Genomic DNA, 16,230 nt, shown 5'->3' with positions numbered 1-16,230 from the left:
GTATCGTGAGATTTTGAGTGCAAACCTCCTTCCATCAGCAAGGGCATTGAAGATGAAACGTGGCTGGGTCTTTCAACATGACAATGATCCAAAGCACACCGCCAGGGCAACGAAGGAGTGGCTTCGTAAGAAGCATTTCAAGGTCCTGGAGTGGCCTAGCCAGTCTCCAGATCTCAAACCTATAGAAAACCTTTGGAGGGAGTTGAAAGTCCGTGTTGCCAAGCGAAAAGCCAAAAACATCACTGCTCTAGAGGAGATCTGCATGGAGGAATGGGCCAACATACCAACAACAGTGTGTGGCAACCTTGTGAAGACTTATAGAAAACGTTTGACCTCTGTCATTGCCAACAAAGGATATATTACAAAGTATTGAGATGAAATTTTGTTTCTGACCAAATACTTATTTTCCACCAGAATATGCAAATAAAATGATAAAAAAACAGACAATGTGATTTTCTGGATTTTTTTTTCTCAGTTTGTCTCCCATAGTTGAGGTCTACCTATGATGTAAATTACAGACGCCTCTCATCTTTTTAAGTGGTGGACCTTGCACTATTGCTGACTGACTAAATACTTTTTTGCCCCACTGTATCCACCATTGCAACCAATTTTTTGTATTATCCCCAAGTATATAATATAAAAAGAGAAACTACTTTGCCTATGTCTACAGCTTTTATGAATTTTTTTTTCCATGTTTCCATGGTTACAGACTACAAACAGACCCAATGTAGTCGGATCCTACTATACTCCCTTCTAGCTGTTCACTACTGATCACTCGAGTGTGTATATAAGCAAGAACTGAAATAGAAGCGAGAGGTAGCGTAACTAGAGGATCAGACCACGGAGATTTTATCTGTAGTCTGTTACCGTGGAGACACATAGGTTTGCATGGGAGCCGTGGACCCAAAATGATAAGAAGCTTTTTATTGAACAAAGTAGATTCACTTTTTTTTCAGTTTAGATGCTTGAAAGCTATAAAAAATAATTGTACTAGTGTATTCTACCCTTGCTAATAATATATTCACAAGGTAGTAGTGTTCCTTAAACTGATATTTCAAAGAATGTAGATTGCAAAATCCATTAGTCACTTTAGATATCACTCAGGAAAAGAGGGTTTTTTGTGCTCAGTCTTAAAAGTGCCTCTTACCATTTGGTATATAGGTCTTTACTCGACCTCTCGTAAGACTGGTGGAAAAGGTGACATCAAGCAGTACTTAGGAAATCGGTAGCCTACAATTCCCGGGATGCCAGAGTTGCCCACAAAATGACCAACGCGCCCAACGTTTGCTGTTTAAGACAGCTGCCAGAAAGCAACAATATGTCTAAGCCTTATGTAAATGAATGGAAAATAAAATATATATTTATATATATATATATTTAACCTTTCAGCTAGCCCTTCCTGAAATAACTTGCTGGTCAAGCATTTCTGGGGAATCTGTGTTGAAAAAGGTAAATCCCTGATACAGGTATTTCTCACAGTTCCTGTAAAATGTTTTGCCCGGTGTTACATCTGTCATCAATATTCATATGGTTTCATTGTGTGAGCTGTGGTCCCAGATTTTTACACATTTACTACCGCAATCAGCGGGGGTGCACCCAGAAAAAAAAAAAAAAAAAAAAAGTAAATAAAGCCAAAAAAAACAAAACGGAATTGTATAATAAAATAGCAAATTTACAACTCAGTTTGTCATTTTTATTTGCAAAGGTCTCCAATTTAATAGTGCTAAGCATGGGCAAGTAACAAAAGTGACCACGACATTAACCCCTGAAGTTTAGGTTTGTTTTTTTTTGTTTGTTTGTTTTTTTTTCAATCTCTTCTCTTATGTACAAAATGCTGAAAAATAAAGCTAAATGAATATTTACAGTATTTATAGATTCTTATTTTTTTTTTCCCTAAAAACTCTGTATCCTTTAATGCAGTTTGCAACACGTCCAATCAAATCTGGATTAATACGAATAACAAAATAATGCCACAAAAAAAAAACAAAAAAAAAAAACAAAAGTGAACGAAAAATAGCTGCAAACTATTCCTTAACCCTTGGAAGACTGCATAGCAGAAACAAAAAGGGTTAATAAAGAAATGAGGTCTTTTGAAATGTTTGTCTTACTGAACCATTGACATATGGCTTTCCATAATATACTGCTGGACAGTGGGGAAATAAATTATCATAAGCAGCCCTGGCAATACAAACATGCACCAGTGATAGCGTCCAAACTATTTATATTGGTACAGAATATTTCTATATTTTTTTTTTCCAAAAGCTTGCAAACTACACATATTGTGGTACATATTTGATGCAATAAATACTGTGCCCAAATCATTATTTTCTTGCTCAAACATCCACCAACGTAGTAAAGGAACTATTTACACACCATAACATAGGCATTTCCATTGGCTTGTACAATGTCAACCTTGCTGACAAGCTGAAGATGGCCAAAATAATCATAACAATGCAGGAGAAAGCCTAAAAAACTGTAATTTTGGGGGTCAACCTGTACTACCGGTTAAAGAAGTTTGATATTGATCATTGATACCTACTGGCACTGATATTTCTGAATTCTCGCTGATCTGTAAGTGGTGGTTGCATAAAAAGTGAATCCATCTGTCCTTTGCTGTGGGATTTCGAAGGGACAAAACAGGCACATATTTTCTTTTTTCCGGATGTGACACAGCATGAACAATTAAGCACCCCAACAATAAGTGTCACTTGATAATGAATTTTTTTTTGTATCGCTATTTTTTTAATTATTTTTTTTCCCATGCATGACCTATGAGCCTGGCATGCTTTCATGCAATCAGTTTTCTTCATATATGTAATAGAGAAAGATATTGAAGAACACCTGGTCCTCATACCTTTAAAGTGGTAATTATCAGCTCCTTCCCAACATAAAACCCATTTACAAAAATAGTCGCATATAATCGTAGAGAACCTATGAATTCAAAAAAATGATGAATCCATAAACATAGAACTTGTAAACATATGGCAAATATGGCAGTTGAAATGCAAACAGTGGATACAAGTAGTTTACTAAAGTGTTCAACACACAAAAAAAACAAGAGGTTTTTGTATCCCACAAAATGGTCCCCATTCCGGACAGTCTGAGTAGCCATTTTGACTATCCCCTTCAGCAGTGTCAGCTGGGAAATTAACCCCTTTACTTCCGCAGGGACCGGCAAAGCATCCATGTGATGCCTTTGCGAGCCTCTATAGCAGTGAAGTGGTTAAAACAGTAACCTCCAGTCAAGGTTTGTTGAGCAGTCTTCGGAATCCGATCCTGACAGGGGGTCACTGTCGAAATTGTAGGCACTGACCAAAAGTACATAATTTTAAGAACTGTCAGTTTGGCATAAATCTCTGAAAGGAGTCCTGCTGACATCAAGAATGTTCACAGGCTGTAAACAGTTTGCCACGTTAAAAATTACTTTTTACGCTCCCTGATGTCTTTCCCCCTGTCTTCTTTCTCTATTTTGTCTTTTTCATGTTTTTCTTTGTCAGGTTTTGTAACACTGTCATAGGATGGGGGAGAAGTAGTGGAGGGAGTGATATCTACTTTATCTGTGGTGGAGTTTCCATTGAGTCGGTCACTCAGCATGTCTTTCCGTGTTATTAAACTATCTCCATCTTTTCCCTTCTCTTGATTGTACATAAAGGAAGCACGTTTTAAGGTTTTCCTCAGAAGGTAACTCCGGAAAGCTCGTTGGATAATAACGGCAGACTGTTCCTCTTGTTTTCTACGTAATGTAGAAGTGATTGGTTCGTAAGAGGCTTTGGAAGGGTTGGAGGCCATAAACCTTTCTTCCATCGGTTGTCTGAGATTATCCATTTCATCTCCTTCACCCAACACACGCTTTGTAAAGGCGAAAAGGACGTCAAGGCAGTGAATTCTGTCACCACTTACCATGGGAAGATCCATTGCAATAAGCTGTACATAATTTGGTTTTGGTATACGAAGAGGTGGATCCAGTGCATCCGCAAAGTCAGTTAATTTAACATATTGAATAAATTGTGTTGCACCCGGATCAAACTTTTCCCAAACTTCATAGAACATCTCAAAGTCATCCTCCCCTAGAGGTTCTGCGCTTTCCTCAGTAGCAACACCAAAATTTTCCAAAATGACAGCAATGTACATGTTTACCACCACTAAAAATGATATGATGATATAACTTACAAAAAAGAAAATCCCAACAGAGGGGTTACCACAATCACCTTTGACAGAACTTCCTGGATGTTCTGCTTTTGGGTCACAGTCTGGTGCTTTACTATTAAGAATTGGCGCTAATAGTCCATCCCACCCGGCAGAAGTTGTGATCATGAATAAACAAATCATGCTGTTGCCAAAAGTTTCAAAGTTGAACATGTCATCGATGCCACTTTCTTTCTTCACATAAGCAAAGTTGGACATTCCAAAAATGGCATAAATGAACATAACCAGGAAAAGCAATAAACCTATGTTGAACAATGCAGGAAGTGACATCATCAATGCAAAAAGCAAAGTACGAATCCCCTTTGCTCCCTTAATAAGACGTAGGATACGACCTATTCTGGCGAGTCTTATGACCCTGAAGAGGGTGGGTGACACAAAATACTTCTCAATTAGATCAGCCAAAAACATTCCTGTGGGTAAAGAAGAAAAAGGAATGAGAAATTTCAGTGAGCCAATTGTTTGTCATGCTTAGATATTTATTCCACTTCCAATCAGACAAACTGAAACTGACTTAAGCCCATCTGGATTTCTAGGTCATCACAAAGTCAGTCTTTCATCTCATATTTGAATGCATTTCAAAATATTTCTATGTAAACTATTAAAACTCTTCCCGAAATGGATCATGTTACATTTTACCTAAATTACCAATGTTAATATTATCCTTCCTTTTACTTTACACAATTTACAATGTTTATAAAATAAATACAATACATTATAGATACATTTACACATATGAGATTAGTACTTTATTACCTGTTAAAAGTCAATAGGTAAAGGACCACCGTTCCGGCCCTGCTCAATAACCCTTTAAAGGGTTATTCCAAACTTCATACGTGGAAAATAAACACTTTTGCAATTTACTACTTATTAAAATTTACAGCCATTCTGAGATATTTAGTTTACTCTATGCTCAAAACAGTGCTTACAAGCTCAATAGAAAATAGCTTGTAAGCAAAGCACAAGTTCCGCTGTCTAGCAGTGGTCAGTCTCCAAGGCAACAAGCTGTAAACAAAAGAAATGTGTTGAAATCTGAAGAATGGCTAAAAATTGTAATAAGCAGTAAATTGCTTTCTTTGCAAGCACTATCCAACAATATTCACATATAAAGGTGGGAACAACCTTTTAAGAGCAAACTAAACAATTACCGGAAAAGCAGCGATATTACGGAGTTCTTTGATGATGATCAATTTTTTGAAAGAGTGATCTGGATGATTTGCTTGAAAGATACCATACAAATTAGTGACTAGAGATGGGTTGTTGAGGTTGGATTATTTTTGCCCCTAATATTGGGCAAGTCTTATAGGGATTATTTTTTACACATTAAATTTGATGGTCTTTTTTTGCTGCCTTAATATAATGAACTTTTTATCTCATCTTAATCAGCCCACTTAGCTATTGAACTCCTTCAATAGCATTTTTTTTATTATAGTCCATATATTTTGGGCATGTTTTGATGTCTGACGATAAACTTTATCAGTCCTGAATAATCTCGGCAGATTTGGAACTATTTGAAAGTTTAAATTTTAATTTGATCATAGATAAGCTTAAGAAATCGTTCAGGGAAGAATAAGGGTTACAAACCCTGCCATCAGGGCAGGTCACTGATGGATCCACTATTTACTCATTTTGTAGAGGTTATAGAAGTCAGAATTATAATGCAACATTCTAGCCAAAATGCATGCATTTGAAGAGGATCTGACAACAGTTCAAAAATGGCCAGTTTTCCTTTTATTTTATTCCCACTGCTCCTCTTCATATTCCTTTGTTTTTTAACTCCACCATGCATTTTATGAGATATTTAGTGCTAATTTTTATTGTTTTTAACAAGAGTGCATGACTCACCGGATCCTCTGGGGCGTGTCTTTATGCTGCTCTGCATTATCACCCTGTGAGCCTTGTTAAAGGGCAGCAAAAGTTATTCTAAATGAAAAGGTCCATATCTCTAGAACTGTATGGTGGGTTTAAAAAATAAAAAATGGAATACTCAGGGCAACAGCGAGAATCAAATCAGGGCAAAAACTGAACTCCTTTGACTTGGTGACAGGTCCTGTTTAAAGTGGTTGTTCGGGACTTTAACATTGATGGCCTAGGCTTAGAATAGGTTATCAATGTATGATCGGTGTAGGCGCGATACCCAACATCACTGTCTATCAGCTGTCCCGGCGCCAGAAGTGGCTGGAACTGCTCAGTTGTGGAAATGGATGATTGGTGGCCGTGTTGGGCAATAAACCCTCACCAATCGGACATTGATGACATCTTAAGGATAGGCTAGGAATGTTAAAATCCAGGACAAACCCTTTAGGTACAAATAATTTTGCACCTGATCTGAAAATTAAATACCCTTCACTCTGTCTTATTATATAGTATATACCTATTCAAATGTTTTGTCATTTTCATAATTCTTCAGGAGGCAAAAGTAGCTTTCTGAAGTCCTACATAGAATCTTATATATACAAGATATACCTACCTACTATAGAAAGAATGACAACCACAAAGTCAAATATATTCCATCCCATTGTGAAGTAATAATGTCGCAGAGAAACAAGCTTGAGCACACATTCTCCAGTAAAAAGAACAATGAAGACTGCATTAATCCAGTACAGGTTGTTCTCCATATCTTGACTTTGGTCATCAGTTTCAATCATCATCGTTACCATGTTTAGGCAGATAAGAACCATGATGGTGATGTCAAATGGTTGCAGGGATACAAAGTCAAAGACTGCACCTTGAAATTTGTTCTGAAATAAGCAAAATGTTGTAGAATGATTATTACAGATGGAAAAAATATACTGTAACGTTCTGACTTTCTATGTTTACAGTGGTGGAAGCCGCACCTGAGGTCTTGGAACAGGCTTTTGTGGTTTTTTTGATCCTAACTTTTTCATGGCATTGTAATATTTCTTTTGTTCTTCTGTCATGAAGATATCCTGACCTCCGAATTATAGGAAAGAAAATCAAACATGGTTATGACAAAAGAAGCCCTTTGTAATTTGATGAGTTAACTATGTAGCATGCACAATAGTTGTTACAATGTAGTATCTCAGCTCTCACTCCACATTCCGACATGGCAGATCCTTTTAACCTAATGTATTACCCAATTCTTTCTGTTTTTAATAAATATTTGCCTTACTCGCAAAATAAAAATTCTGGAGCATCTATTCTTAGAACTCTGCATGGGGTCGTTCTTCTCACATTGCTCCTGGAAATGACAACTAGGAGTTAACAATATCCCTACACAATCTGACACGGTCAACACTGATTGGACTTTACCAGTAAAAAAACACTCCCATTTAAGAAGTGAAATACCCAGTTGTCAATTTATTCAAAAACATTTAGGAGGAAAAACAAAGGAGTAGCACAATGCAGAGCTCGAAATTCAAAGCTAAGTAATTTTCAAAATAGTTATTGAAAATGTTCTACGATTTTTGTGCTGTTGCAGAGCATCTGTTAGTAGGGATGAGTGGACCCGTGGAGGTTTGGGTTTTGGTACCCAACCCAAACTTTTTTCCAAAGTTCAGTTTCAGTCCTAGAACTGTACCTAAACTTTAAACAGGATCCGAACCCTGCTGAAAAGAATGGGGACCCGAACTTTTGAGCTGAAAAAGTCTATCTCTTGCTAGAACTCCAAACGTTACAACGAAATTCTGGTATGATCCCCAAACTTTTAAGTTCGAGTTCAATCATCTCTATTTGTTAGTCATTGATCTAGCTGAGTGCTTTGCAAATCCATTAGAGCCTATGTCTGGGTACAGGAAATTCTCATATGATGTACAGTATGTCTAAAATTTCCATGACCAAACCTATACTAACACAGAGAAATGTTGGCATTGTGTCAACACTATTGAAAATTGTTGCTGACTACACTTTTTAGTGCTACTGTATGCAGAAAGGGTATTTTTTAATGGATGTCAATGACATACTGTGTTTGGAAGGAGTATTTGAAAAGTCTGAATGCAGTGTAAACATAGGCTTGATTGTAGGGGTTTGTGATGATATTTGGTAGCCCCAAACCCCTCAAACATTTGGACAGTAATTAGTAATGCTATGGCCAGTCATATTCTATGCATAGGATACACAATTTATTTCCCCATAATGTGCTTTTTTTGCCTATTAATAATCTTTCATATATTTGAAGTCATACATTGAAAGCATTTTTAAAACTTGGGCTAAGTGTACGGTTTTTGGAAGTAATAGCCTAATTAAAGTGAGGAAGGTGTTCAGTATATTCATGTAAGGGTAAAGGTTGGAGAAACAGGAATTTAGAACTGGTAGAGTTCAATAAGAATAATAGGTTAAGCATGAAATACTTATCTTCTTTTTCTGTTGATTAAAATTATCAATGATGACACCAATGAAGAGGTTGAGTGTGAAGAAAGATCCAAAGATGATAAAAATAACAAAGTAAAGATACATGTACAGATTGTCTTCATACAATGGTTGCTCTTCCACCTGAAAAAAAACAAATAAAGGAAAAAGTGAAAACTGAACACATGATGTAATAGCTGGAAAGCGTTATGGGGGAAGCCCCCGCAGTCACAACAGAGGTCATATGATCCTTCCCTGGTTGGTTTATGCAATCTTCTTCTTTCTGTAAGGTGGAGGTGGGCATTTTTGGAGCAAATCAAATAACAAATTGTTCAGTTTCGCTAATTTCCTAAAATATGACACAAATTTGATTTGCATTGATTCAATTTTCTCATAACTGCTTGTGCTTGCTAGGGTAAATATGACTTTACTACTTTACTATTTCACTATCTTAAACACACACATACACATTAAGTCCACTCACCCATAGACACTCATGTAAAAAAACAACAACTATGCCTTAGCTCAGGGTTGGACAATTAATTTTCTTGAGGGGCCACATGAGAGACAGTGACTGTTATAGAGGGCTACATCAAAGGTTGAAATTAATTCTGCTTAAAATTAAAATTAATTGTATAACTTAAAATCAAACAGAAGTATGCTGATATCCCCCTATATACTTTAAGAACCCATACACAGCCCCCTATATACAGTATGAGCCCCCACATAGCCTCCTATATACTATGTAAGCCATAACAGCCCCCTATATACAGTATGAGCCCCCCCATAACCATCATATATACAATATGAGCCATCACATAGCCTCCAATATACAGTATGAGCCCCCACATAGCCCTTATATACAATATGATCCCTCACAGACTCGTGTATATCATTTGAATTGCCACAATGGCCTCCTACATTCAGTATAATCCCCACATAGCCTTCTGCATACAGTATGAGCCTCACATAGCCTCCTATATTCAGTATGAGCCCCATATCACCTCTTATATTCAGTCTGAGCCACACTTAGCCTCCTATATACAGTATGAGCCCCAACATAGACTCCATATATACAGTGTGAGAACCACACACCCCTCTATATATACAGTGTGAGCCCCACATAGCCTAAATATATACACAAGTATTTCATTGCTCCTTGTTTCTACATGTGTTTCCTCATGGTAGTGCTACCTTCAGTCTGAATCTACAATGAGCACATTACAATAAGAACAAAGAAAACCATTGTATCAACAGATGTCAAAACTTTTGACGAGTACTGTATGTTAAAGGATTTTATCTTTTTTTTCTACTGAAGTGCACAATTCCTCTATCTCCTGACTCCTTGTGTGCTAGGGCTGGTGCGTTCCTGATGATTGACAGTTCAGACTGGAAGCAAGGCTGCACCGCTAGCTCTAACTATCTACTCTCGTGGTGCAAATGTGTATGCTTAGGCAATGCATCATATCGAAGAAGCACATGGGCAGTTAAGCTGGCTGGTGTTAAGTCTGTGGCCGGCGCCCCCGCATAGTTCCCCTCTTTCCTCTATGCAGGGACTCCTATGTACTCACCACCCTCCCTAGTGGTCCCTCTTCCTTCCTCAGTGCATGCTGCACTGTCTACTGGTGGCATGTGCTCACCTGCTCTTAAAGTGGAAGTGCACATATATGGCAATGCCCCCAGCTAACAGTTGAGAGGAATGTAGTTAAGTAAATAGCTGGAAGGCATCTTGTATAAAAGGCACCCTTCAAAATATGGATGTGCCTGAGCAACCCCTATAGTTTAATCTTACTGGCGTTAGTGTGTGCAACTGAATGTTGTCAGGTCCCCTGTCCTTAGTCTGTTAAAGTTATTCCCGTATCCTGTGTTTCCATTAGTCTAGTTTAGGTTGTTTGTGTTCCTGTGACCACTTTGGTGGTATTCTAATCCTGAACCGTGTCTGCGGTACATATACCCGAATCCCTGGTACCAGTGTGGCCAGTGTCCTGAACCCGAAGCCTGGGTCCTGGTGCAGACAGCTCCAGAACTGTTTTCTGTTAGTGCGGTATGTGAACAAGAACCTAACTACTTGATCCCAGTTGCCCGTACTGTTCGTCAATCTCCATATCCTGCCAGTCAATGACCTCGGTCACGTTTACTCGTGTCAGCTAACCCGACCCTGGGATCGGCAGCTGCAGTACCAGGATCAGTAGACTGCAGTACAGTCTGTCTCCACCATCGGGAGCTCCAATGAACACCAGGTAACTGCTTATCCACACCCCGTCCTAGGCAGAGCCGACCCTGTGGCACAGTGGGTCCATGAACCACATGCACCACCTGTGAGCGTGACAGCGGAATTGCAATCTGTATGCAAATAGTTTGCAAATGTTGCTTTCTTTGCCTAGGAGGCTGACCACTGCTAATTTACTACAGAGGTGTTTGGTATTCTAGGTATTGAGCTGTAAATAAGGCAAATAAAAATTCTTATGTACATGAAAACAGAGGATATTTAAGAAGTAAATTTTAAAGTTGCTTGCTTTTAAAAGTACTTTTTAATTCTACCCACATGAGAAGGCTGGGAAATTCGATTTGCATCCAATGTTTTATATTTTTATTATCAAATATGATCTGTTTGCCATTTAAAAATGTGCTTCTTATGCCCTGAATGAATGACTTGGGAAAAGTTTCAAAAAACAATACATCATATTCTCCTCATCTAACCTTTCCCTAGCTCTGCGGCTCCCTACCAGTCCTCCGCTCTCTCCCAAAGTCACCTACTTCAGGTCTTCTCTTTACTATTGGCTGGACAGCACCAAAAATGGCAGCAAAGAATGAAGAGAATCAAGGCCATGTGAATCTACCAAATGGTAACTCAATTGCAGCCATTTTGCTGGATTTGGTCAAATATAATCCTCCAAAATTTGGATTTGCTAGATTAAGCAAATTGTGGCAAAATCAAATGATTTCAATTAGAATTAGTTTGCTCATCCTTAAAATATATAAATTTATGTATCCAAAGTTAGTAAAAACTCACCTTTCGTGAATCAACTGCAGCATACATAATGTCCATCCAGCCTTTAAATGTTGCCTGCAACAATTGATGTTGTGAATTAAGATACAATACTTTTAAAATCTAAAGATCTGAATTCAAACGATGAGTGAAGCATCACCACAATAGTGAACTATAGACTTTTTTTTAACAAAATGTATTTAAAAAAAATTGCAAAAAGTAATAAAAAGAGGTCTGTATGTAGTAGACTTTACAGACATAAAACATAGTACACCAGAAAACAGACTTATCAGAGGGGTCCAAGTGCTAGCATGCCCACTGACCATAAAGAACAAACAAACAATACCTAAAGTACAAATATGATAAAGTATAATTGATTACATGCTCAACTTTATATACAAATTGCCACTGCAGAGAGGAAGTGGACCAGAAATCTATAGCACCATCTGTTGGAAGCAGTGATCCTACAATCCACTATTGACCCTTTAACGAGCCGTGCAATATGACTTAGGATAAAAGCCAAATCAGAATCTCAATTTGCAGACACGGTGTTTTGGGGTTTTACCCTTCATCAGTGCAAAGTATGAAATCTGATTTGGCTAGGTGAGAGGCTCTGGACTGAGGTCTAAGGGGTAATGTTTCTCCTTGTGGAGAGTGGCGTACCAGCCATGGCATGCCAATGTAAGGAGGCTTATTCGCTGTGCAATGCTCTTCTGGAAAATTAAATATGCAAATTGCCTCTTCGGAGAGGAAGAGGACTAGAACTCTATAGGGCCACCTACTAGAAGCATGCATTGTTCAATTTTTAGCATTAAAGAGGGCACTCCTGTGACGTTCGTATGTTATGTTTCATAAGAAATGGGATTATGTAAAGCAAAAAAAAAGAAGGATGTCTTACCACTTGAAGCAAAGAAAGGTAGCCAAAGCCAACATTGTCAAAGTTCACTTTGACGGTTTTCCATCTCGCTGATTCGTTTTGGGCTATAAGTGTGAGACAGTCTGTCATGTTATTAACTACATCAGTAGAAAAGTATTCCTCTGTAGTGACATTTATGCAGTAGCCATATTTGCCGGAAAACATGTTGACTCCCATAATGCTGAAAATTAGCCAAAAAATTAGACAAACCAGCAGCACGTTCATGATGGAAGGAATGGCGCCTATAAGGGCATTAACAACCACCTGGTATAGAATTGAGAGGGGAAATAGATATTAGTATGGGTTTCCATTACTTGAGTTAAAATGATAGTGGGACAGAAACATAAGTTAAAAAAAATATTGAAAAAATGTTTTAAATAAAAATAAAATTACAAGGTTTGATGATGAAATGAAACACGAGCAATGTATAGGCAAACAAATATTTTCACCTAAATCATTCATAGAAAAATGAAGAATGTAGAGAATTTGTAAAAGAGCTAAAAAATATTTTTGATAAAATAATCATTGTTACGGATAATGTTTTTAGAGGAAAACAACACAAATTATTAAAAACAGAATTGAAAACAAAAAAAAATCAAATAATGGATGAAAAAATGTTAACACATATGCAAATATATTTGAAAACAAAGTGTAAAAATGAAATAAAGTAATGAAGTAAATAAATATATATTGTGCTTTAAATACAACATTATAAGACATATGATATGATTGATAGAATATTCTGTAGATGGAATAATAGGTTAAGAAATTAGAGAAACATGCAAGAGATAAAATGTCAGGTCATCAAACTTCCTAGTGCAAGCAAATTTGTAACATAATCCATTTGCAAACCACTAAAACTAGTAGCCACTAATGATGGATTGGAAGCTAGGTAGGCAGCCATGATATATTCACGAAGACTATTATTCCATTCTGTGCATGGAAACATTCTTAGCAAAGACAACCATTTCGACTTGGTGACTTATTTCACCAAACTACATTTCAAACTTCAGTCATCAACCATTTTGCCTAAATTTCATTTCAAAATTCTTTGCAAACGTATTTGATTCTTTTAATTTCCTTTTGTGTTTTGAAATTCGAATTTTGGAATTATTAAAAAATGTATTCAGTTTACATGAATTCGGATCAAGAGTAACAAAGCTGATCTAAGCAATTATAATAGCTACGAAAATGTAAAGGTTAAAGGGGTTTTCCAAAGTCGTAATACTGATGGTCTATCTTTGGATGAGCCATAAATATCAAATCGGACATGGTCTAACTTTTGGTATTGAAGTGAATAGGACAATGCTGCAGGACTTTTCTATACGGCAAACCTGTTTACGCCGATTTTTCCAGGAAATTCAATTGGCAAGGAAGATTTTCTTCACAAACTTAATGCCCTTTATTTTCCTCTAGGGTCCCTCCAGACCCCAGTTCATAATACACAAAAGATGTAAAAAAAAAATCATTACTGCTAACCTCTCCGGCTCCTCCGCTCCTCAACATCACTCATCCGGTCATCATCAAATTTTCTTATCACTGCTGCATGAGCTAAAATCTCTGTGCCTCTCACGTGAGGCTGAGACTTGTAGTTCTGATGAGGCCTAGATGGTCGCAATATCTAAACGTTGCGGTGTGCGTCGGGAGGACATTATGGCAATCAGAAGATGCAAGGACAGGATTGGTGATGAGGAGGAGCAGAGGGACCAGTGAAGTGAGCGATGAGGTGAATACAAGTTTTTTTTTTATTTTACACCATTTGCTGGCCTTTTATGCTTTAGAAAAATAGCATCAAGCGGCCGCCACTTTGGCAAATGGCAGTTTATGTAAAATTCAAGTAGAACACAGTTCCTCTTGAATATGTTTTCTCATCTCTATCCAGGATCCAAACATAAATCATGAAAAGGCTGAAGTTTGAATGATCACCATCCTTCCTTCAATCTGCTGAGTGGGCATGGTTGTATTATACTATGGACGCACTTAGCATTTCCACTGCAGATCTCCTGCAGCACCAGATATGATTGCGAAGAATGAGCAGAGCAGTGACACATCTGATACATTGAATTGCAAAGAGTGAAATTTGCATCTATAAATTGACATGCTGCAAACCTGTAGCTCCTGTCGATTACACTTTGGTTATATTTTGTAGCAAGAGCATGAGATTTTTTTAAAACTTCATGCACTATGTTGGCATTGTATGATACGCCGTTTTTTTTTTGCTAGTTGACACAGTTGAAAATCCACCACGTTAGTGAATGGTGAGAACTTAGCCTTATTCTGAAAGGCCATCACTATTGTTATAATGGAAAACCCTTTTAATCTATGTCGAGGATTATGATGCCACCATAGAGTGTCCATGTACAGTATTTCCATATTAGAGTTTCATACTATTTACAGGAATGATGTCAAATACTTACTGTGTCTCACGATATGTATTTTATAGAGAGGAAATCACAGAATTCCATGCTGGCATACTGCATATAAAACCATCAGTCTTAAGCTAAATGGAAAGCCCAGAATTCAAACAAAACAATTCACGTAATAATGTCCATTTACTTAGGTCCTATGTTTATAAGGAAAAAAATCTGCTTTGCTTTTTTTTCAGTAGATGCTATTGACTGAACAGAAAAAAAATGCAGTACTTAAAATGTGATCATGTGCTTATTCATATATTTAAAAAATAAATTGTATTATCTTATTTTTTTAATCTTTGTTATATGTCAGTTATCATATTAAGTTTACATGATAACATTACCAATACACGTAATTCACCTTTGTGCATAACCTTGCACTTTAACCCCTTTACTGCCTATGCCAGTTTTACACTTTCCTGACCAGGTGACATTTTTCAAATCAGACGTGTCACTTTATCTTCTAATAACTGTAATTTTTCTATATAATCAAGTGATTCTGTTCCTTTCATGACAAATTGTACTGTATGTTAATTTAGGTCACTTTCAGTTACTTTGTTTAAAGGGAACATGTCACCCCCAAAATGGCTGGTGAGGTAAGCTCACCATCATCAGGGGCTTATCTACAGCATTCTGTAATGCTGTAGATAAGCCCCTGATGTTACCTGAAAGAGGAGAAAAAGAGGTTAGATTATACTCACTCAGGGGCGGTCCCGCTGCGGTCCGGTCCGATGGGTGTCTCAGGTCCGCTCCGGCACCTCCTATCTTCATTCCATGATGTCCTCTTCTGGTCTTCATGCCGCGGCTCTGGCGCAAGCGTACTTTGTCTGCACTGTTGAGGGCAGAGCAAAGTACTGCAGTGCGCAGGCGCCGGGCCTCTCTGACCTTTCCGGCGCCTGCGCACTGCAGTACTTTGCTCTGCCCTCAATAGGGCAGACAAAGTACGCCGGAGCCAGAGCTGCGGCATGAAGACCAGAAGAGGACATCATGGAATGAAGATGGGAGGTGCTGTACCGGACCTGAGATGCCCATCGGAGCTGGACCGCCCCTGGGTGAGTATATTCTAACCTCTTTTTCTCATCTTTCAGGATACATCGGGGGCTTATCTACAGCATTACAGAATGCTGTAGATAAGCCCCTGGTGACGGTGAGCTTACCTCACCATCAATTTTGGGGGTGACAGGTTCCCTTAAAAATAATATCTTAAATTTGGTGACAATTTGTAAACATTTGCAAATGTTCAATTTTATATTTTTCTGGCATTACAACAGATAGTCAAACCACATCAAATATTTAAAATATTTAATAAGAAATTTCTACTGCATGTCTAGCCTACATCAGCATCAATTCTGAAACATCCTTTTATTTTTGTAAGATGTTAGGAAGCTTTAAAGTTTAGCAGC

The 16,230-nt window shown here is 37.7% G+C and overlaps 1 protein-coding gene across 2 annotated transcripts in view; it reads right to left on the bottom strand.

Moving 5' to 3' along the window:
* Positions 1-566: 566 nt before the first annotated feature.
* Positions 567-16,230, bottom strand: part of LOC143784497 (sodium channel protein type 2 subunit alpha-like) — a 230,078-nt gene continuing 214,414 nt past the window's right edge. For both annotated transcript variants that reach the window (XM_077272796.1, XM_077272795.1), the window contains exons 22-27: positions 12,399-12,680; positions 11,525-11,578; positions 8,518-8,655; positions 7,041-7,145; positions 6,674-6,944; positions 567-4,616 (exon numbers count right to left, since the gene is read on the bottom strand). In XM_077272796.1, coding sequence (XP_077128911.1) covers positions 3,421-4,616; positions 6,674-6,944; positions 7,041-7,145; positions 8,518-8,655; positions 11,525-11,578; positions 12,399-12,680 — 2,046 coding nt within the window. In that variant the 3' untranslated portion in view covers positions 567-3,420. The remainder of the gene's footprint in view (positions 4,617-6,673; positions 6,945-7,040; positions 7,146-8,517; positions 8,656-11,524; positions 11,579-12,398; positions 12,681-16,230) is intronic.

Source organism: Ranitomeya variabilis, chromosome 7 (assembly GCF_051348905.1).
Source record: "Ranitomeya variabilis isolate aRanVar5 chromosome 7, aRanVar5.hap1, whole genome shotgun sequence".
Lineage (NCBI taxonomy): Eukaryota > Metazoa > Chordata > Amphibia > Anura > Dendrobatidae > Ranitomeya > Ranitomeya variabilis.
The sequence above is the reverse complement of the archived record's forward strand: the minus strand, read 5'-3'. Positions and strand labels throughout refer to the sequence as shown.